Source organism: Triplophysa dalaica, chromosome 8, assembly GCF_015846415.1.
Source record: "Triplophysa dalaica isolate WHDGS20190420 chromosome 8, ASM1584641v1, whole genome shotgun sequence".
Classification (NCBI taxonomy): Eukaryota; Metazoa; Chordata; class Actinopteri; order Cypriniformes; family Nemacheilidae; genus Triplophysa; species Triplophysa dalaica.
The window spans coordinates 20,825,243-20,848,575 of NC_079549.1; the positions used below are offsets into that span (position 1 = coordinate 20,825,243).

The 23,333-nt window shown below is 40.3% G+C and overlaps 1 protein-coding gene across 1 annotated transcript in view; it reads right to left on the bottom strand.

The window, feature by feature from the left end:
* The window catches only part of LOC130427110 (titin-like), a 131,273-nt gene that overhangs the window by 57,404 nt on the left and 50,536 nt on the right, over window positions 1-23,333 (bottom strand). Inside the window, 54 exon segments of the mRNA XM_056754158.1 lie at window positions 19-312; window positions 388-687; window positions 770-1,051; window positions 1,206-1,514; window positions 1,617-1,919; window positions 2,001-2,300; window positions 2,476-2,757; window positions 3,227-3,529; window positions 3,640-3,942; window positions 4,023-4,304; window positions 4,381-4,531; window positions 4,616-4,764; window positions 4,852-5,166; window positions 5,278-5,577; window positions 5,665-5,961; window positions 6,051-6,368; window positions 6,456-6,755; window positions 6,869-6,998; window positions 7,078-7,259; window positions 7,383-7,691; window positions 7,777-8,206; window positions 8,294-8,484; window positions 8,769-9,077; window positions 9,169-9,468; window positions 9,587-9,880; window positions 9,969-10,253; window positions 10,331-10,627; window positions 10,710-11,009; window positions 11,106-11,408; window positions 11,503-11,889; window positions 11,976-12,278; window positions 12,393-12,692; window positions 12,789-13,067; window positions 13,153-13,458; window positions 13,554-13,750; window positions 13,834-13,939; window positions 14,068-14,367; window positions 14,467-14,766; window positions 14,851-14,966; window positions 15,067-15,253; window positions 15,341-15,637; window positions 15,750-16,037; window positions 16,125-16,246; window positions 16,334-16,511; window positions 16,649-16,796; window positions 16,882-17,033; window positions 17,129-17,413; window positions 17,501-17,615; window positions 17,831-18,018; window positions 18,134-18,436; window positions 18,526-18,825; window positions 18,906-19,175; window positions 19,257-19,523; window positions 23,171-23,295. Coding sequence (XP_056610136.1) covers window positions 19-312; window positions 388-687; window positions 770-1,051; window positions 1,206-1,514; window positions 1,617-1,919; window positions 2,001-2,300; window positions 2,476-2,757; window positions 3,227-3,529; window positions 3,640-3,942; window positions 4,023-4,304; window positions 4,381-4,531; window positions 4,616-4,764; window positions 4,852-5,166; window positions 5,278-5,577; window positions 5,665-5,961; window positions 6,051-6,368; window positions 6,456-6,755; window positions 6,869-6,998; window positions 7,078-7,259; window positions 7,383-7,691; window positions 7,777-8,206; window positions 8,294-8,484; window positions 8,769-9,077; window positions 9,169-9,468; window positions 9,587-9,880; window positions 9,969-10,253; window positions 10,331-10,627; window positions 10,710-11,009; window positions 11,106-11,408; window positions 11,503-11,889; window positions 11,976-12,278; window positions 12,393-12,692; window positions 12,789-13,067; window positions 13,153-13,458; window positions 13,554-13,750; window positions 13,834-13,939; window positions 14,068-14,367; window positions 14,467-14,766; window positions 14,851-14,966; window positions 15,067-15,253; window positions 15,341-15,637; window positions 15,750-16,037; window positions 16,125-16,246; window positions 16,334-16,511; window positions 16,649-16,796; window positions 16,882-17,033; window positions 17,129-17,413; window positions 17,501-17,615; window positions 17,831-18,018; window positions 18,134-18,436; window positions 18,526-18,825; window positions 18,906-19,175; window positions 19,257-19,523; window positions 23,171-23,295 — 13,937 coding nt within the window.

A 23,333-nucleotide genomic window follows, 5' to 3' on the forward strand; every position in this document is an offset into this window, starting at 1 on the left:
ATGTAATGTATGTCCTACATGTTTTCTCCTGACAAGTGATCGGTACACTGGTGTCTGGTCTGCTAATGCCCATCGCATTTTGAGATTTTACACGGATTCTGTAGGTTTTTCCCTCTACAAGTCCAGTAACATGGCATTGAGGATTGCTGACAGTCTTGAAGCTGACCCAGTCGGTGGCACCTTCCTCCTGATATTCAACAATAAATCCTGTGATCTCACTTCCACCCGTGCGATCAGGCCACTCCCACTGAAGCCATACTTCGGTTTTGTCTACATCCACATGATGCAGATTCTTGGGTGGACCAGGTGGGTCTTTAGGTAAAAGAAACAAAATAATTAAAAAAGAAACAAATAGCCAAAAATCTAAACAAAAAAAATCAGACTTACAAAGAGGATCAACTGCCTTGATGGGTTTTGTGGTTTCCATGAATGCACTTCTGCCAAACTGATTCTCAGCTGCCACTCTGAAGAGATACTGGATTCCTTCCATTAGATACATAGCCATGAGGCTAAGCTTTTTAGAGGCAGCAGAAACTGGAACCCAGCTGTCAGAGGCTACATCTTTCTTGTGCACAATATAGTGAGAGATAACAGCACCACCATCATCTTCTGGCTTTTGCCATGTCAGATAAGCTGATTCACTTGTCACTTCAGACACAGTGATATTCCTTGGAGGTCCAGGTTTATCTATGTTTAGAGGAAAAACAGTCATCGGAGAACTACAATAGGTGTGTGTTGCATTCATTTTATTTTAAAATGTTAAACATACCAAGAGTAAGAACACTGCAGGTAGCAGATTTGGTTCCAACTGTGTTTTCAATAGTGATGGTGTAATTGCCACAGTCAGCACGGGTACATTTCTTAATGTGAAGTTTGCTTCCTCTCGCTGTGACCTCAATAAGACAATGAGCAGGAACTTCACCATCATTCTTTTTCCAAGAAACAGTGGGAATCGGCATGCCCCTAATTTTGGCACTGAGTGTGATGTCCGTTCCAACCATGGCAAGGTGGTCACGTGCCATGTTACCATCTAAAAGCAACTCTGGCTCCTCTGCATAAGCATTTAGATAAAAATTTGAAAATGTATGAATTTTACATGGCTAATTCGCAAAAGTTTTTAAATTGTATATATAAACATACATAAGTTTATAGCTACTTTTCACTCTTATGCATTCTACAAATATGAAAAAGAAAACTTAAATTACCGAGTCTGTCATGAACTTTCACCATTTCCTTGACATAAGCAGGGTCAGATTTTCCAGCTGCATTCACAGTCATAATTCTGAAGCTGAAGTCTTCACCTTCTGGTAGATTTTTCACAACAAACTTAGTATCGGGGCATGACTCAGGAGTTTCATTGGCTTGGATCCAGTCGATTGCACCAGGCTTCTGATACTCAATTAAGTAACCAAAGATTTTGCCTTTACCATCATGCCGTGGAATACGCCATGAAAGACTCACAGAATCTTTTGTCTTGTCAACAGCCTCAGGCAAAACAGGTGGGCTTGGCAGAACTATTAAAAGATAAGTCAGTGTGGCAAAGTAAGTAAATAAAATATTATATACTAATTTAAGCATTAAGCAATAAAACAAAATAAAAAATGATAAAGACTTACCAATAGGATCCTTAGCAAGAATAGGCTTGGATGGAGGGCTAGGATCTCCAGTGCCCAATTCATTCTCTGCCATTACACGGAATTCATATTCACAGCCTTCGACAAGCTCTTGTACCCTGTACTGGATAGCAGGGTAAATTGGATCTCTGGTCGCACGAGACCATCTCTTAGATGAGGGCTCCTTCTTCTCCAATATATAGTTAGTGATGGGCTTTCCACCATCACGAGGACGGTTCCAAATCACCAGTGCAGAGTCATGGTACACATCTTTGACAATGGGCTGCTCAGGTGCCTCAGGTACCCCTGTAATATGGTGACATCACAGCAAATTTACAAAAAAATCCACAAATGTTTAAATTAATTTTGTACTGTGTTTTTACGTACTAAACAGATCTTTAGCTTTCATCTCCCCTGACTCCAGTGGGTCACTTATGCCATACATGTTCTCAGCACTAATTCTCATTATGTATTCACGTCCCTCTTGTAGCTTAGGTACTTTACAAGTGGTTTTTGTGTTGGCAGATGTAACAGTTGTCCACATGTCCCTGTTAACATCCCTCTTCTCAATGATGTAGTTAGAAATTTCACAACCACCATCATCAAGAGGTGGCTTCCAAGAAATGATCATGTGATCTCTGTGAACTTCCTCAAAGACCACTGGGCCCTCAGGAGGCGATGGCCGATCTTAAAAAACATACACAATATTGTTAGAATTGATTGCTTGTCATACTACAACCGTATGTTTTATTTTCAGGTTCAATAAATAGGAAAGAAAAATTCATCATTCTTTTGATTTCCTGAGTTTGGAACAACATGATGTTAATGAAGTTTCATGAAATGTACCTTCAATGGGACTTACCAACAACTGTAACATTACAAATGCCCTTACGAGCACCAGTACAGTTTTCAACTGTCACACAGTATTTGCCACTGTGTTCTCGTTGAGCTTTGATAATACCCAAGGACATTGTGGTGAGAGTATTTTTGAACTGGATGTGGCTGTCTGCTTTCAATTCATTATCATCTCTTGACCAAGTGACAGATGGAGCTGGCTTTCCAGTGTAGCGGCCAACAAGTGCAAAACTTTCACCGACACGCACGATAACCTTGTCACGGAAGTCTAGTTCAATTGTAGGGGGCTCTGAAATAGAAAAGTTTAAAATATCAGTACGCATTCTCCTAAAATCTGATGAGTCACCAGAGACCCATAGGTTTATTTTTATTTTATTTAAGGACAGCTTATATGTAAAATTAAAAAAAAAATCTGTCAGCTTCAGGACTCAGGATTTAAAATCTGAATATCTCAAATATCTATTTGAGCACAAAATAAAAACTTGTGTAGGAAGTGAACATCAAAACAGTTGGTGTCTCCAAGTGACCTTTTAAAGTCATGTTTTGTTCAAATATTTGATGACTTTTTCAATGTTTAAGGAACTCATTTTGTATATTACTTAGATTAACTTTACCTTTTAGACAAAACACATTTATCAAATACTTTTATCTAAACGTATAGTGCATTCATGTTTTACAGTACAATTGACACAACAATGTACTCAACCCAATAAAAATGACTATGGTTAATAGTTAAAAAAACAAAAACCTTCACTTACCAAGTTCATCTCTACATGTAATTGCCTTTGTAGAGAAGGACGGCTTGCCCGAGCCTATTTCATTCACTGCACTGACACGGAGCTCATAGCTGTCACCCTCACGGAGACCATCATACGTGAATCGTCGATCCATCAATTTGTCTTTGGTCAGTCTGACAAATTTGTCTTTTCCGATCATGCGAGCCTCAATAACATAGGATGTCACCTCCGATCCTCCATCATTTTTAGGTGGTTTCCAAGTCACACTAATATAGTCTTTAGTAACGGCAGTCACCTCAAGCTCTTCTGGACGGTCTGGAACAGCTGGTCAATTAAGTCAAATGATAATTAGCTTCAAATTTTAAGACAATGCACCCATAAGATTTTTAGCATCGGTTTGATGCTATTTTGAATGGAAAAGCCAACAAACTTACTGATAGGATCTCTGACCACAATTTCGCATGCCGTCTGGCAGAACGGACCTGCTCCAATTGCATTTTCAGCTGCAACCCTGAAGAAGTATGCCTTTCCTTGCACCAGATTGTTTACAATAGCATGTTGTCTGCCAGCTGTGTAGGAGCAAGATGTCCAAGCCTTGCGCTCAGCTTCACGCTTCTCAATAACGTAGTTAGAGATAGCAGATCCACCATCATCCTCAGGGAAGAACCAGTGTAGCTTGCACGATTCACTGGTTAGATTCTCTGCACTGAAAGGACCCCCCACTGGGCCGGGGACATCTGAAAAAAAAAAAAACTGTACCGTACTGTTTCAAAATCATGTATATGCCTTATGTATTACAGTATCTGATGATACTCACCAAGTACATCAACAATAACAGATCTCTTCACCTCTCCTCCATCATTCTTGGCTGTTAATGTATAAACACCTTGTTGCTTCCTGGTGCATTCCTTGATTACCAATGAGCAGCTGATGGCAGTGGTTTCAACAACAGCTTCTGCCGGAACAGCTCCTTGATCTCTGTCCCATGTTATCAGAGGTGAAGGTTGGCCAGACACATAAGCCAGGATACGAATAACACCTCCGGTATGAACAGTCATTCTATCCTTTACTGAGATGTCTAGCTCAAGCACTGGGGTAACTGAAACAACAAGTTTTGAACATCATTATATGGTCAAAGAGTTCTCAGAAAAGCAAACTGAACCTTTGAGACTTACTTATCCGGTCCTTCATTTCAAGAGCATCCGCGATTTCGCCTGGTTCACTCAGACCAGCAGCATTAAATGCCAAAACTCTGAATTTGTAAAATGCATTCGGTTTCAGCGCAGTTATCACAAATTTATTTCCTCTAACCTCCTTGTCTTTAGCCTGAAACAAAATGAAGACATCTTGTAGTGTATAAAGATTACAGTGTTTAGATTCTGGTAATACGCATAATAAGCGTCAACTTACCTTGACCCACACTTCTGTACCCTCCTCTTTGTATTCAACATAGTAACCCATTATCTTAGAACCGCCATCCTTCAGAGGTGGAATCCATTCCAGATCTACTGTAGATTTAGTCCAGTCGGTGACTTTGGGGGTTGGAGAAGAAGGAGGAGCTACAAGACAAAAATAGTCATAGGGTGAGCCTAAAATAGAAATTAAAATAGAAATGCTACTGATTCCTACACGGTTATAATTCCTACCTATTGGATCTCTGGCAAACGTAGGGTCAGATGGCTGACTTGGAGGTCCACAACCAGCGATGTTAATTGCTGTCACACGGAACAGATACTGAGATCCCTCAATGAGTCCTGCGACGGTATGGGACACGCCAAGTGGCATAGGCCTGATCGCATCACGAGTTACTCTGTTCCAGCGCTTAGATGTTGTTTCTTTACGTTCAAGCCAGTAGCCTGTGATTGGAGAACCTCCATCTGAGTCAGGCTCCTCCCAGTTCACAGTCATGGAGTCTATTGTGATACTAGAAAGCGTGGGCTTTTCACATTGACCAGGTGGCACTGTAAAAAAAGACATCATAAAATAATCAATGTTATCAAGTTAAACTAATTTAAAAATGTTACCAAACCACTCAAAAGTAGGTATACTCAATAGGTGCTATGAGAACGTACATAAAACATCTCTGGCTACTTCAGGTTCACTGTCCAAAGGATCACCAACACCATATTTGTTCTGAGCCCTGATTCGGAAAATATACTCATGGCCTGGCATAAGACCACCAATGGTGTAGAATCGCTCTTTGGGTTCACTCGTGACAGGAATCCAAGTGTTCCTTTTGGCGACACGTCTCTCAATAGTGTAGTTTGTAATTTTGGAGCCACCATCATCTACAGGAGGCAGCCATGAAAGTGATATTTCTTCACCACGAATTTCCTCAAACTTTATTGGTCCAGATGGAGGCCCAGGACGTCCTGTTTGGAAAAAAACAGCATTGTGTTTATACTAATGACAACACCCGTGTCTTCAAAAAAAGAAAATAAATAGTTGTGGCAGCTTACCCAGAACATTAAGCCTCATTTCCTTTGAAACTGTACCAAGGCTGTTGCTAGCAGTGAGAGTGTAGAGGCTAGTATCTGACCGTTTGCCTTGTTGAATCAGCAGCGTACAGCTATCATCAGACACAAGCTTGTTGATGTGCTCATCGTACTCGATATCAACCTTGTTGTCACGCTTGTGTGGCGGAGCTTTCTGCCATGTGAGTGTTGGAAATGGACAGCCATTAATCCTTGCAACAATATGAATATCTGTGCCCTGTTCAACCTCCATGAATTCTGGAAGTTCAATTGAAGGTGCCCCTACAAGTGAGAAATAAAAGATACATTTATACGCTGTTCACCACTGTCAAATTCACAGAATTCTTTTCTGTATGCAACTTTATACGCACTGTTCTGGTCCTTAACAACGATGGGTCCTGCTGTGGAGGATGGTCTGCTTGCACCCGCGTCATTCACAGCCTTGACACGGAATTCATATTCTGCTCCCTGGTGGAGATCCTCCACTTGGAAAGTGGTATCTTCAATATCACGGCGATTGCATTGTCTCCAGGACTCCTGTTGGTTTCCACTGCTGTCCCACCAAAGTCGTTCCACATTGTAGTGAGTCACAGGTGCTCCACCATCATTCCTCGGCGGCTTCCATGTCAGAGTCACAATGCCCTTGGAGACATCAACGATTTTGACTCTTATGGGAGGATCGGGAGGATCTGCAGTGTACAATGTATAAAAAAATTAGGTAATACTGCCTTTGCCATTTTTAATGTGATTTAAAGTGATTAACAAAGTAAACTTACGGATAGGATCCCTGGCCCTAGTTCGTTGAATTGTCACAATATGGGGTCCCAAACCGAAGCGATTCTCAGCTCGTATGCGGAACAAATATTCTTGTCCCTCGAAGAGGTCTGGCACAACAAAGGACTGAGTCGCACAAGCTGGATTGACCTTTGTCCAGGCCTTACCCTCCACAGTCTTTTTCTCAATGAAGTAACTCTTAATTCTGTCACCACCATCACAGTCTGGAGGCTTCCAAGTTAACCTACAAGTTCCACGTGTGATGTCACTGATTTTGAGGTCTTTAGGAGGTCCAGGCAAATCTAGACAAAAGCACCAGACATGAGATTGTAATATACAGCATACATTTGTCTTGGTTATCTACGTATGATACTGCTATTTTAGTTTTTGAGATTGTGAATGTTATACTACTTACCAAGCACATTCACACACACTTTAACAACTTTGGTACCAGCTTGGTTGTTGGCAGTTATGATGTATCGTCCGGAGTGATTTAGTTTACACTCAGGGATTGTTACGACTGATTTTGTATCAGTGGACGAAATCTGCAAAATGCAAAAGTATAATTGCATACATGTGTATTCATTGGACTAAAAAAGTGTTTTGAAATATGCATTGTCCTACCTCTGAATCCTCAGGGAGGGTGTGGCGCTCATTCTTTTTCTCTGTTGGGGCAGTTCCTTCAAAGTCCCATGTGACATTTGGAATAGGTTTACCCGAGACGGTGGCTGGAATCTTGATGGTCGTTCCAGCAGAACAATTCAGAAGCTCATGAGCTGTGACCTCCAGGGTTATAATAGGTTCCTCTGTAAAAATGTACAGAAACGCTGTTTTTTATCCACAAATACAACAAAGCGCATTTAATTTATTCATTTGCTAAATATTATTCTACATTATATATCATCACTGCATGTACCAAAAGCACGTACCCAAAATGTCATGTACAATGATATCAGAAGTTCTTGGACTTGGCTCGGATTCACCAGCAGTGTTGACAGCAACAATTCTGAATCTGCATTTCTTATTCTCTTTTAGCCCTGACACAGTGTATGCATTGGTGAGGATGAGCTTCTCTGGTGTATTCATTCTTCTCCACTCAACTGACCCTTCATCTTGAACTTCAACGATGTAACCCTTTATTGGACTACCTCCATCTTTTTCAGGTGGGGTCCAGGAAAGAGTCACGCTGCTTGTGGTTTTGTCTGTTACTACAGGAGCTGCAGGTTGACTTGGAGGGTCTATAATTTGTGACATTTAGGGATTAAACATTTTGCTCACAAGAATGAATAAAGGCATGGTATCAAAACAGAATCCATTACTCACTTCTTGGGTCAAGTGCAAACACACACTCAGTTGCCTCGCTTGGAGGACCAACCCCAGCTGCATTCTGAGCCATCACACGGAACTTGTACTCAGCACCCTCGACGAGGTGGAGTATGTTGTATTCCAGACCCTTGACTGCTGGTTTTGTTACGGGAGCCCTGTTAACACGACTCCAGTAAACAGCTCCCCTCTCTCTCTTTTCAAGCCAATAGCCCTGGATGGTTGAGCCACCGTTGTCTTTGGGAGGCTGCCAGGTCACCAGCATGGATGAGCGAGTGTGTCCAATAATTCTTGGCCTCTGGGGTGGACCAGGTAGACCAAATGGATCTTTGAGGACAACCTTTTCTGATTCACAACCATCACTGACTCCATATTTGTTCTCTGCTTTAATCTGGAACTGGTATGTACTGTAGGCTTCCAGTTTGTACACCTTGAGATAAGTAATGCATGAACAATTTAGAGAATATGTAGGCACATAAATCATTATTAATATATATGAAAATGTAGCTATATTAACCCCATAGCGTCTGTCAATGACACAGCAAGTTAGTTGTTCCCAGTCAGACTTCTTTTTGGCGGCATCCCTCTTCTCAATAATGTAGTTGAGAAGTTCACTTCCACCATTGTCCTCTGGAGCATCCCAGGTAAGGTAGCAAGACTCAGCTTTGATGTCAGAGACCACAATGTTCCTTGGTGGCAGTGGGCGATCTGTAGAAATAAGCATAGTTGGGACCACTCCATTAGTTACTCCACTAAAGTAATGTGACAAATGATGTCTAGATTGTAATAAGACTATTTAACAGTATGAAACTGAACTAAGTGCAGTTAAGAACTTATACTTTTCCAGACATCATAAATAAAATTTGATCTGTGAGTGTAAATGTACACAGTTTTGTATTCATACAGACTGTCTTTAAAGAAGAAACCAGTGAAAGAGAGCTCAATAATCTGGGATAATATAAAATATTTATTAGTAAAATAAGAGGTCTTACCCAAGACATCCACTCTGACTGTGCGCTGACCTGTTCCACGGAAATTTGTGGCAGTCAGCTTGTAAAAGCCAGTGTCTTGTCTTACAGTTTCAGGAATACCAATTTTGGTATTGATAGTTTGTCTGTTAATCTCTTCTGATTCCAGTGTCATTGTCTCAGTGGGCGCATCAATTACTACTCCATTCTTTGTCCACTCAAACGTAGGCAAAGGCAGACCAAGAATTTCAGCAGGAATTTCAATTGCTGCTCCCTTCTTAACAACTATGGCATCACTCTTAAAGAACTTCAACCACTTAATAATTGGTACATCTAAAAAAGAATAAACAAAAAACTTTATACATGTATTGTAACAACAAACTCATTTTCACACTTCTATATTATAAATGGAGGTTATACATACGCTCGTCATCCTGAATATTAACATTAATTGATTTGGATGGTTCTCCGTCGCCAATCTCATTGACAGCTTTCACTCTGAAGTCATACATCAAGTTCTCAGACAAATTTTCCAGTGTCAAGGTGCAGTCTTTGCAAATTTGGCGGTTGGCAACATCAAATTCTGTGCTGTCTTGTCTCATCTTTTCAACATAGTAGCCTATGATTGGAGAACCACCATCGCTACGAGGAGGTTGCCAGGTCAGAGTGATGGTGTTCTTGGTTCTTTCTGTGTAATGCAGTTTCTCAGGGGCAGATGGAACTCCTGAAATTTTAAAACAGTGTTTATAGGTTTTGTAGGAACATTAAAACAAGTAACATTACTTGTAGTAAACAAATGTATTTACAGGTATAATATACTACATAAATAAACATTGTGGTACCTTTGGGATCCACTGCTAAAACAGGTCCAAGTTCAACAGGAGCACCGAGGCCAAACTTGTTCCTTGCAACCACACGGAACATATATTCTTCGCCATCAAGAAGCCCAACAATGTCACACTTGCAAGTGGCAACCTCAAGTGGTTGTCTGTAAATGTGCATTTTGGCATCTTTTCTCTCAACAACATATCCCATTACATCACTTCCACCATTATCGAGAGGATCTGACCAGGTAAGTGAAATCATCTTCTTGCTGACATGAACAGTATTAAGATCAACCACTGGTCCAGGAACATCTTTTAAACAAAAGATATAAAACAATATCAGTATTTTAAAAATAAAAGATGAAAGCATTTTTAAACACCTTACAATTTTGTTACTTACCCAACACGTCAACCTTAACAGAGGCTGACTTTGTTCCGCTGGGGTTGGTACCTGTGATCTGGTATTGGCCATGGTCAGATCTCAAAGCATTTTTGATGCTTAAAATGCTGTTCTTTCCATCTCTGTCAATAACTACACGTTCTTTGTCAGGTTCAGCCTCATCCTTTGTCCACTTCAGTTCTGGTATAGGTCGTCCAGTAACTAAAGCCGGTAGACGCAATGTTTCACCAGCTTTGATGATGACTCCATTCCTCACAGAGATATTAAAGTCAACCACTGGAGCTTCTGTTGAGGAAACGCATATTTGAAATTTGATTAAAATAATGAAATGCATTATGCACAAAAGCACAAGTGTTGCTTACCCTCAGGTTCTTTGGCCTGAACAGGCTCAGTCATTCCTGGAGCTCCATGGCCAGCATCATTCACAGCAAACACACGAAGATTATAATCGGCTCCCTGAGTCAATCCAGTTATGGTGAACTTCCGGTCCTTGCATCTGCTCTCAGTACAGCGGACCCATTCCTTCTCTCCGACTAAACAGCGCTCAACATGATATCCAAGAATATCTCCACCGCCGTTGTACAATGGAGGCACCCAAGAAATGTCGATAGTTGTATTAGTGACATCAACAATTTTGGGTATGGGTGGACCAGGTAGCACTGCAAACATATTTTCAGAAGCGGAAATTAATTATTTTAGAAATAATTTTCAGTTCAGTTTATCTGAAAGTTTAATACTTACAGATCGCATCCATTGCAGTCTGAGGATCAGTTGGTACACTGAATTCTCCCGGGCCAGCAAGATTCTCAGCACAGACTCTAAAGACATAAACAAGGCCCTCCATGAGACCCTCAACCTTGACCGCCAGTGAACTGAGAAGGTTGCGGTTCACTCTGGTCCAATATTTGCTGTTAACTTCACGCCTCTCAACCCAGTAGCCCAGGATAGGGCTACCGTTGTCCTTCGGCTCATGCCAGCTGAGGTAAACTGAGCTGGAAGTGACCTCTCCAATTCTTGGCATGTTTGGAGCATCGGGTGGTTCTGCAAAACATTAATTAGATAATTTGAAATCAATTATAATGTATGGTAGCTATTATGCATGAAGCATATTTACAAATGTTTTTGATTTGTTCATACCAAATTGATTCTTTGCAATGAGTGGTTCTGAGTAGCATGGAGGTCCACAACCGTACTTGTTTTCAGCTGTAACTCTAAAGATGTACTCCTTTCCTTCAATAAGCTTGGTTACAGGGTAGGTAAACCCTTTGTGGGTTGAAGTTACAGTTATCCAACCGATGTCATCAGTAGTGTTGTCTTTCTTTTCTAATATGTAGTTGATGATCTCGCTGCCACCATCATCAAGGGGTGCGTCCCACGTGCAAGTAACTGAGATGTTCTTTATGTCTTCAAATCCGAAGTTGACAGGAGGGCCGGGCTTATCTGTAGGTTGCAACAGAAATGTTAAAACATCCTTTTTTTCCTCCAAAAAAATGTGCTTATGGAGAAACCCACAGCAGTTCATAAAGTAACTTACCGAGAACATTGACGTCGCAAGATGCAGTCGCGAAACCATGGGTGTTCTCAACTCTGACAGTGAACTTTCCATGATCTGTCCTGATGGCATCACGTACCATCAATGCAGTCTCATGCCTCTTGCTCTGGTCGAATGACAGGCGATCCAATAGTGGTGGATGGAACTCCTCTTCGGGTTCAGGCTTAACGGTCTTTGTCTTCTTTTTATTCTTTACAGTGAAATCGGTTTTCTTCTTAGCTGGCTCTTGTTGGATATTCTCATCATTTCTGAGCCATGTAACTGTTGGGTAAGGAGATCCGGATATGTAGGCATCCACTTTGATCTCCTCTCCCTTTTTAATGCTGAGACCAGAGGCAACGCGGGGATGGAGTGATACCTTAGGTGGTTCTGAACAAGTGAAAAAAGTTTTATTACATTCACTCTTTAAATTCATAATCAAAATGGAACTAATTTACATTGTGTCTTTTACATACCAACAGGATCAGCAGCCTTAATAAGTGGTGTACTGCGTGATGGGTCACTTGCTCCAGCAATGTTCTCCGCACGGACACGGAACTGGTATTCTTTTCCTTCTGTCAAGCCAGTGACAGTGTAGGAGAAACCAGGTATCAGGTTTGGAACGCATCTTTCGAATCTATCACCATCTTTTTCTATCTTCTCAATGATGTAGCCTGTGATTGGGCATCCGCCATCAAATGGTGGTGCCATCCATGTAACAGTGATGGAATTTGAGGTGGGATTGTGTCCTTCAACCTCAACTGGTGGGTCTGGATGTTCTGTGACATTTTAAAGCACAACGAAATAATGAAAATAATCAGATTATTATTAACTATTTATATAAACTATACTTGAACTTGTGAAACGTGCACAAATAAAAAACTTATACATACGTTTCTGTTCTTCTGTTATCACCGGATTGCGGAGCTCGACATACTCCCCACTACCAATCTTGTTAACAGCCTTTACTCTGAAGTAATATTCACCGTTAAGCATAAGATCTTTGACCACAAAGTTTAAAATATTGTCTCCAGACATCACAGGCAAATATGTCTTCTTCTGTGCCTCTCTCCTCTCCAAAATATAGTGCAAGATTGGGCTACCACCATCACTCTCTGGAGGCTCCCAAGAGATTTTACAGGAATTCTTGGTAACCTCACTGGCAGAGATATCTTTACAATGTCCAGGCAGGCCTTTAAATAGAAAAAAGTAATGAGGCATTGTAAAACACTATCAAACGCTGTGTATGAACAGTGTGACGCTAAGACCAGATAATTTGGTTTACTAACCAATCACTTTTACATGTATTTTGCCAGTAACTGAACCCAATGTGTTCTCAAGAGCGACAGTGTATGTGCCAGCATCTTCATGTTTACACTTGAGAAGCTCCAGATGAACGCGATTGAGTTCACATGTCAATGTGAGCCTGTCTTCAGTCTTTAGTTCAGTGTCACCCTTTTTCCAGACCATTGATGGTTTTGGTATTGCCCGGTATGGGATCTTTAAGTCCAGCTTTTCACCCTCAACAATCACAATGTCCTGGGTCTCAACATCTATGGTTGGCTTACCTTTTGAAATGTAAAACAAATTTATTACGTTTTAAACAAGTCATATTATCAATCAGTCACATGCTGAACAACTCAGCAAACTTACAGTCAGGGTCTTTGGCAAAGACGCTATCAGAAATCGCAGATGGATCACTGAATCCAATCGCATTAATGGCACGAACTCGCAGAACATATTGCTTTTCAGGAATGATGCCTTCCTCTGCCTTAAATCTCAGCTCTTTGACAGGACGAGCATTGATCCTCATCCATTTTTCAGTTCCAGCTTCAGACAGCTCAACATGGTAGCCAGTGACCGGACTTCCTCCATTCTTTTCTGGAGCTTTCCAGGTCATGTTGATGTGCTCTCTGCTGGCATCAACAATCTTGACATCAGTTGGAGGAGAAGGAACACCTAAAGAAAAGAAAAAAAAACAATGTGTAAATATCTGTCAATACTAGACCAGTGGAATGTACTACATGCAATGGAATTATGCGTTAAATACATACTTAAGGGATCTTCAATCGTCATAATATCAGTAGGTTCACTTGGGTGGCCAACTCCAGCTTCATTCTCAGCACGGACCTGGAACTGCACCTCAGAGCCTTCATCAACATCTGTCACCCTGTACTTGCATTCAGGGCTAGATGTCTTTCCAGACTTTACCCAGCGAGTGCCAACTTTCTCTTTCTTCTCAATAACATACCTTCGAAAGGAATGTCTCAGTAATTTTTCCGCCTTAAACACATTATTAAAACATCACATGCAAATGCAACATTTTGGGCATACTTGGAAATGGGTCTTCCACCATCATTGTTGGGTGCCTCCCACTTCAGATCAACATGTCTCTTGGAAACTTCAACAACACTCAAAGCGTAAGGAGGACCAGGTGTTGCTAAAAAGAAGAAGACATTACATTAACAGGTCTCAAATGTGTTAAATTACTTTACAAATTATATTACTATACTATTGAAAGGCGCTTTGTTTTTACTGATGTCACGACAATGCAGTAGAGTAACTTACTGAAAGTATCTTTAGCCAGAACGGAGTCCTCAAGCTCACAGAACTCTCCAATACCAGCAGCATTTTCAGCTGCGATACGGAACACATACAGAGAACCTTCATTCAATGGAGTCACAGTATACTTGGTGTCTTTCACTGTGGTGTCCACAGTCTGCCAGGCCCTGCGTCTGACATCTCTTTTCTCAACAACATAGTTGGTGATTGGAGAACCACCGTGACTCTCTGGCTCTGTCCACTTCAGGTCACAGTTGATCTTGGATATGTTAACCACCTCAAGCCAGCGTGGAGCAGATGGGGGATCTATTTAAAGTTTATTATTGTAAAGAATTACAATTTATATTAATGTTTATTAAGCAGTAGACGTGAAAAGTTGAAAACTTTACTTCTGTTAACACTCACAAAGTCTCTCTTTGCAGACAACAGGGTCACTTGGGTCACTGGCTTCACTCTCTCCAGCAACATTGACGGCCTTGACTCTGAACGAATACTCCTGCTTTTCCATCAGACCCTTCAGTAGGTGTTCTGTTGTTGACACATCCTCAGCTACACGAACCCATTCTTCAGTTCCACTCTTTAAAAGCTCAATGATGTAGGACTCGATCTTTGCACCACCATCGTGCTCAGGTCGGGTCCACTGCAGATGTGCAGTAGTCTTGCCAATGTCTTTAATGAATGGCTTTCCTGGAGCCCAAGGAGGATCTTAAACAACAACATTTGAGATTTATAACTCTGTTTGTTTATTGAAAGTTAAGGCAATTGAATTAATAATAATAAGTGACATACCAATTGGATCTTTAATCAAAACTGGTTCGGTCTCCGCACTTGGCTTTCCTGGTCCTGCAAGATTCTCAGCCAAAACTCTAAACTTGTACTTCTTTTTAGTTGGCAAACCTTTTACCCTGAAAAATAAACATTTAATTTGACACTTAAAAAGTCATTGTTCCTGTTTTACAGTACATTTCAAACAGCAATGCACTGAAAAACAATTAACCAATCTACCTGAATGTTGTGTCCTTTATCGGCAGCTTGTTGCACCTGATCCATTTGTCAGTTTCTGGATCAAACCTCTCAACCCAGTACCCAGTAATGGGATTTCCACCATCTTCATCAGGTTCAAACCAAGTTAGAGTTACAGCATCCTTTGTGATATCAGAAGGCTGGACCCTGCTTGGAGCCCCAGGAGTGTCTAAGTGACAAAGAAAAACAATTCATGCAAGTCATTTTGGAAACAAAACAATTATACCATGAATTATAAAGTAAAGTTTATGCTCACCAAATGAATACTTGGCAATAATAGGCACATGCTCGGCTGGAGTGCCTATACCATACTGGTTCTCAGCCGATACTCTGAAGACATACTCCTTCATAGGCACCAGCTTGGAGGCTTTGAAAGTGGTTTGCTTGATGGTGGCAGACAGTTTCTGCCACTCTTCCTTATCTGTGGGTCTCATCTCTACAACGTAGTTGGTGACAGGTGAGCCACCATCATCTCTAGGAGCGTTCCAGGCAAGACAGCATGACTCGTTTGTGATTTCAGAGATATCGAAAGCAGCTGGAGGGCCTGGTTTATCTAGTTTTTAACATCAATACAAAATTTATATAACATAATAATAAATTAACATAGTTCACTTTAATGTTAGAGCATTATGCTTAAATGAAACATCATGTGGAAAACAGTATACCAAGAATGTTGACGTCAACAGTGGCCGTTGCCCGCCCACTGGTGTTGACTGCCTCAATGATGTAGGTGGATGTGTCCGATCTGGTTGTGTTAGCGATGGAAAGCATGGAATGGCCAGGTTTTGTGTCAATGGTAACTCTATCATCAGGTTTCAGGACGTGGTCAGCCTTTGTCCATTTGACCCTCGGATCTGGTTTGCCAAGCACATCTGCAGGCAGGTCAATCTTAGTGCCAGCTCTGGCAGTCAAGCCAGCCAAGAGCTTCACGTCAAGCTGGATCTCTGGTGGCTCTGTAAAATACAATTAACAATTTGAAATAAGTGGATGGGTGCTGGCTATCAATGAATGATAGCTGTAAGTGACTCTAGATTGCTAACCTTTAGGATCTACAGCAAGGATCTCATCAGTAGCCTTGCATGGTCGGCTAGCTCCGAGTCTATTCACCGTTCTGACACGGTAGGCGTACCACTGACCTTCGATAAGCCCTTTGACCTCGAACCTGGAATATGTATGATGATGCAGGTTACAGATGTGTTCAAATAATGACAAAACAAAATGGTTTATATGTTGTGGCGGGGACACTCACTTTAGTTCAGGAATTGGATCTCCACAGGCCTCCCATTTGTCAGTGCCACGCTGGCACTTATCAACAATGTAGCCCTTAACAGGAGCACCACCGTCATATCTGGGAGGTTCCCAGAGGAGGAAGATACTCTTTGCTGATTTGTCTCTCCATTTCAGGTTTTCAGGTGGATCGGGCACAGCTGTGTTTTAAAGTATTTGATTTATCATTTGGTTCTTTGATTTATAATCTCAACAAACATATTTCTAAAATAAGCTGATCCTGAATCATAAAAATAAAAAGTTAAACTACTGACAAATATCACTTGTTATGACTTACTGGCTGGGGAGGACACATTCACAGGTTCATCAATGTATGCTGGCTCTCCTGGTCCACATTTGTTGCAAGCAATGACGCTGAACAAATATTCCTTGCCCTCAATGACATCTGTGACAGTGTACTCCAGGTCCTGTATACCTGACATCACCTGAAAAGAGTATTGTTATTTAAACGCATATGGTACACTTACTGCATGTAAATGAGTTATTAAAACAAATCAAAGAACAACTCACTTTGACCCAGGTCTTACGGGAGACCTCACGTTTCTCAATATTGTACCCAGTAACAGCACTGCCTCCATCATGTTCGGGTCCCTCCCACATTAGATGCACATGATGTCTAGTGACCTCTGCGACTTTGAAGTCTTTGGGTGCACTTGGGCATGCTGTAAATAAGATGCAAATAAAGAGATTGCACTGTGAATCTGTGTGCAAATGGCAGGATTTACAGCATAAAATGGTATCATGAAAGTTTACCTACCAATAACATTGACATCAATCTCTCCAGTAACAGACATCACGTCATTCTCCAGTTGTAAGGTGTAGGTTCCTCTGTCTGGACGCACGCTTGGAGCAACAACCAGTTCGGTGTATGTGTGTTTTGTGACCATGGAAACACGTTCACCTGCGACAAGTTCTTTATCACCAAATGTCCACTTGGGTGTGGGCACAGGATATCCTGTAAGGGGGACTCGGATTTGAAGAGCATTAGGGACGATGACCTCCAGGCCGTTTTTGAATCCACTGAGATCCATAGAAGGACCAACTAAGACAACATAAAAAAATCAACAAATTGTATATAATGCATACATTGTTTAACGTTTTTAATGTACAGTTTATGGCTTATTCCCACCGTGAGGATCATCAGCACAGAGTGGCCCAAGGGTATCAGCTGGGTCAGACACTCCAGCAGCATTTTCTGCACATACTCTATAGTGATACTTCTGACCGAACATTAGTCCAGAAACCTTAATGAAGGAAACATGCAGTTTTATTAAATGAATAGAAACAATTTATAATGCTGAAAATACAAAAATGATTTGGTCTACCAGCCTGATCAGTTGCCTTTAAAGGGTTTTGTTTAGTTTTGGTTTGGCCAGCCAGAACCATCTTGGTTAGGTGGGGAACTTAACTTTTCACTAATATACTACATAGTATTATCACAGATATTAAAATGACATACCCTGTAATAAAGGTCTGGGCAAAGCCTAGCGTTACATCTCAACCACTTGTCAGTACCATCTTGACACTTCTCAATGATGTAGCCCGTAATCATGCTGCCTCCATTGTTCATGGGTGTTTCCCATGACAACTGAACAGAGTCTTTTGTCTGATTTGTGTGGTTGAAGTTCAGAGGTGGACTCGGTCTCTCTATATTAAGATAAAAAGTTAAAAGCATTCCCATTACATATGTGTGACATTCAGTTTTGCAACAATGTAAAAAAGCCAGTAAGCCAGCACATGAATATACTAAACCACTACTAACCAATGGGATCCATAATCTTCACCGGATCTGTGGCAGCGCTTGGCTGACCAACTCCAGCCTTGTTTTCAGCCCTGACCCTGAAGATGTATTCCTTGTTCTCAACAACGTCATTAAGAGTGGCTGTGCGATCTTCAGCTTTCACAATCATGGCGGCCTCCCATTTCACAGCGGTGCGGTCACGGAGCTCAATGATGTAAGCTGTGATCTCAGATCCTCCATCGGACACAGGTGGTTCCCAGGAAACTGTTGCACCAAACCTATTGACAATTCCAACCCTGACATTCTGAGGTGCATCGGGCACGTCTGTTGGGGGAAGAATACATTTTAATTATTACCAACACAAAGTAAGGCGAGTGGTTGCTATTGTTATATCAGGCAAAAGTAATGCTCACCAAATTTGTTCTTGGCTTGAACTGGTTTGTCTGTGATGACAGGCTCTCCATTTCCAACTCTATTGCGAGCACATACACGGAAGAGATACATGTTTTCCCTCTGCAATCCGCCAACGCAGTACTCTGGGATGTCGGCACGGTCTGTGGCCACTGTCCAAGTCTTGCGTTTGATGTCACGCCTCTCAACTACATAAGCCAAAATCTTGCTTCCGCCATCGCTTTCTGGTTCCTCCCAGGCAAGGCTGACCTCACCATCAGCAGTGTCAACAACCTGCAGATTCTTCACTGGTCCAGGAACATCTAAAAATAAAAATTGTATTATTCAACATATAGAACTGTTCATATGTTTGTAAATAAATCTTGCTGGGTTTCCAACTCACCAATAACATCTAGATTTATGAAAGCCTCTCCTGTTCCATGTTTGTTTTTGATGACTACCTTGTAACGTCCCTTGTCTGACTTCTTAGGGTCTTTAAGCCTATACTCAGTCCGATCATTAGATGTGTCGATGTTCTGGGTAGGAAGGTTGGTGTCTTCATAAAACCATTCAGCCTCGGCACGAGGATAAGCATCGTAGGGAATGGTCATGACGAAAGGATTTCCAGCATCTGTTACGAGGTTCTGATCTGTGGTCTTAATCTTTGGCACAGCTGTGAGGAAAAGTAAAACACATCTGTAAAAATATTCTCTTATATGAAGAAAAACAAACACATTGATGCACATTATCATACCTGCAAGTTCAAGCTTGGCTCTCGCATCCTTGTCTTTGGCAACTATTTTGTATTCTCCTTGATCACGGGGCCTTATCTCGCACACCTGCAGTCGGTGAACTTTGCCCTCACTGATCATCTGGTATTTGTCACCCTGGACAATGATCATGTTGTTCCTCATCCACCTGACCTCAACTCTGTCCTTATTCAGTTCAGCCTCAAACATAATATCTGAGCCTGGTGGCTCAAAGACATCTGTAGGTTGCCTGACAATTTCTACTGGAACCTCTGTTGAAGGAAAAGAAGCATGAGCATTTCTAATCATTTTATGTTTTTAATTTTTATATTTAATACCTCTCTGGCACGTGTTCATAGTGCTGTCAATCGATTAATAAAAAAAAAATCTGATTAATCACTATTTTTTTCTGTGATTAATCACGATTAAGCAGAGAGAGTTTAACAAAGAGTTACTTCATCATCAGCAGGACAACTACAGTATAAGAGCTTTGTCCAGCTGATACTAGATGGCACAAACAAAAGGCTGGATGGAGTGATAAGAGATATCCAAGATGTCAAGGCAAGTCTGGAGTTTACACAACATAGTGGACGGATTGACGATTGCATATTAAGAAATTGAGGTAAAGATAAAGCTGTGCGAAAAGGATATCATCAAATCAAAGGAGGAATTGGATCGTTTTCCTGCCAAACTGGATTATGTTGAAAATCAGATGAGGAAGACAAATATAATCGCGGATGGGATTACTAATGAAAAAGATGAAACTGGATGAAATCGGAGGTAAAAGTCTGGGAAATTCTCTCAATCAAAATGAGACTAGACGACTCAAAATTGGATATTGAACGAGGGCACAGGATGGTGCCAAAGAAAGGAATGCATTTTGCACCCTTAAATATATGTTGTTTAAGGAATAAAACTCATGAGGTGGTGAGAATATGTCATTTATATAACATTCATATTCTAGCTCTGTCTGAGACACATCTTGACTCAGTTATGAATGATGCTGAGTTTATGGTTGATGGTTATAAATTGTATAGGAAGGATAGGGATAAATATTGGGGTGGGGTAGCATTTTACATCAAGCATAATTTTGGTGTTATTTTAAGGGATGATTTAATTACTAGTAATATCGATTGAGATTTCTGTCCCATATTGTAAATCGATTTTAGCTGGATGTTTTTATTGTATAAATATAGATAGGGTAACAGAAGAAAATAAGGACATATTTGTGCTTGGACATTTTAACATTGACTGGTTCTCAAAAAACTGCTCTTTGACAAAAAAGTTAAGATCAATGGCTGATGTTTGTAATATTACAAACATGATTACGTAACCAACAAGAATTAGCATGAGAGCTAACAATGTTAATACTTCTAGCTGCTTAGACCTTATATTCGCCAACACCTACAAATTGTGGTCTGAGGCCGTTTCAGATGCAGTTGGCTGTAGTGATCATAACTTGATTGAAATAACCAAAAAGACCAAATCTCCCAGAATGGAACCAAAATTGCTTTAACCAGGTCATATAAAGGATTCAATCAAGAATTATTCACTAACGAAATTCAAAGAGAGCAATGGACTGGATTATGTCGTGAAAAAGATGTTAACGCAGCTCTTAATACCTTTATGGATACAATTAATAAGTTAATTGATAAGCATGCTCCACTCAGAAAAAGATTAATAAAAGCTAGAAATGGCTCAGCACTGTGGCTCGATTATGATCTGAAGGCACTAATGCTTCACAGAGATAAGGCTAAGGAGGCTGCACACAAATCAGGTAACGACCATAATACACTACTGTATGGTAAGATAAGAAACAAGGTTACAAAATTAAAAGACTATTACAAGAATTAAAGAAGATGTGCAGCTGGAGACAGTAAATGATTGTGGAAAACATTCAAAGAAATAATATGTAGGAAGAGAATACATTTTTAAGGGTGTATGGAAAATGAGGGACAGTTCATCACTAAACCCCTAGATATAGCTAATTAATTTTTATTAATAAAGTGAATCACTTAAGATCTAGCACACATAGTTATGACTGTTTTACCTTTAGTCCAATTGATTAAAACACAGTAGAACAGATGATGCTTTCCATCTCAGACGACAAATCATGCGGAGTTGACTATTTAGATGGTAAATTGTTAAAAACTGTAGCTAAGCAATTGGCTCTACCAGTGTGTCATATATTTAACAGATGTTTGCTCAGTGGTGTATATCCGAATGTATGGAAAGAATCTAAAATTATACCATTACTGAAAATGGGAAAAGCTGATTTTTCAGGATCTAATTGCAGGCCAATCAGTATTCTTCCTATTCTGAGCAAACTCTTGGAGAAAATAATTTTTAAACTAATTTTACAATATTTTAGAATGAATGGATTACTTACTAAAGCTCAACATGCTTACAGACAAGGATATTCCACAAGCACCGCTTTTGTACACATGACAGATGAATGGCTAACACGTATAGATGATAAGAAACTGGTAGGGGCTCTCCTAATAGACTTAAGTGCAGCTTTTGATGTGATTGATTGACATTCTTATTGCCAAACTAAATTGCTATGGTTTTTCACTCACATCTGTTGACTGGATTGCAAGTTATCCTACAGACAGAAAAAAGAGAGTGGTTCTTTTTCGGAGGCGAGAAACACATATTGTTTTCTATTTTTATAAATGATTTACCACCTGTCGTTGAAAAAGCAAATATAGTCATGAATGCTGATCATTCTACATTGTTCTCTTTGGCACAAACACTAAATGAGCTACAAGATAATTTAAGTGTGGAGTTGATAACGATCATGCAATGGGTTCGAAATAATAATCCGGTTTTAAATTTAGATTAATCAAAATGTATTGTATTCAGTAACAAGAATTGTATGTCCAAGGCTGTTTGAATCTATTCATCAATGGTGTGCCAATCGAACAAGTATTGAATGTTAAGTAGCTTGGTGTGATGCTGGACAATACTTTGTCCTGGTCCAAACATACAGATCAAATAGTAATTAACATGGGGAAAGGCATAGCTGTGGCTAGAAAATGTTCTGCATTTATTCCTTATTCACCTCAAAAAATGTTGGACAATAATTACTTTTATCGCATCTTGAGTACTGCCCTCTGTTATGGTTAAGCTCATCAGAGAAACAAAGAAAAAAACTTCAGATGGCTCAGAACAGAGCAGCTAGGTTTGTGCTCCATTGTCCTTTCCGAAACTAATATTAGTGACATGCATAAAAATTTAATGTGGGTGCCGGTTAAGGTTAAACTACACTCACGAATGTATGGTTTATTTTCATAAGGTATTAATGCATCACACTCCATGTTTCTTTGAAAAGATTGTTCATGTGAGACTGATTATTTGACACGGCAAGTGAGTAAGGATCAACTTTTGTTACTGCGCCCACAAACTAACTGGCTGAAAAATAGTAAAGTACACTTGTACATATGTTTTCAGAAGGAAGTGTTTAGATATGCTTATTAATACGTAGGTCCATATTTAACGTGTTGTTACTGCTATTGATGATATGTTTAAGCATATTGCATTTTTGTTTCCTTTAAGTTAAGATGTTTTGTTTCTTCTACTTTAGTTTTTATTTTGTTTCATTTCGTTTTTTCTATATTATAAATGTCTATTTCTGTCTGGTTGTGGACCCAGGAAGACTAGCAACCACTCTGTGGACGCTAATGGGGACCCAAGTAAACAATAAACAGTCTTTAATGCTAAATTGAAAATTAAATACAGAAGAATTCAAGCTACAAAACACATTGAATTCCTCTTTTCTTTTCTTTCTTCTTTGATTAACATTAGTCATAGTAGTCACAGCAGTAGGTTTAGGAATGCGGCCCCTTTAAGAGCTGTATCTTTACACAGATGATGCCACTCCCATTTTCACAACAATCCTGTGCAAAAATAATACTACCTTCAACAAAGAGACGTGCTCTTGATCTTCGATCTTCCACTCCACAGGCATATTCACATTCATCATCTGGTCTGCACTCTTTGATTATAAGCTTGCATTCCTTTACATCTTTTTCCGTATGATATCTGAAGAAGATGGTGGGCATTAGCAAAAAATTCACAAT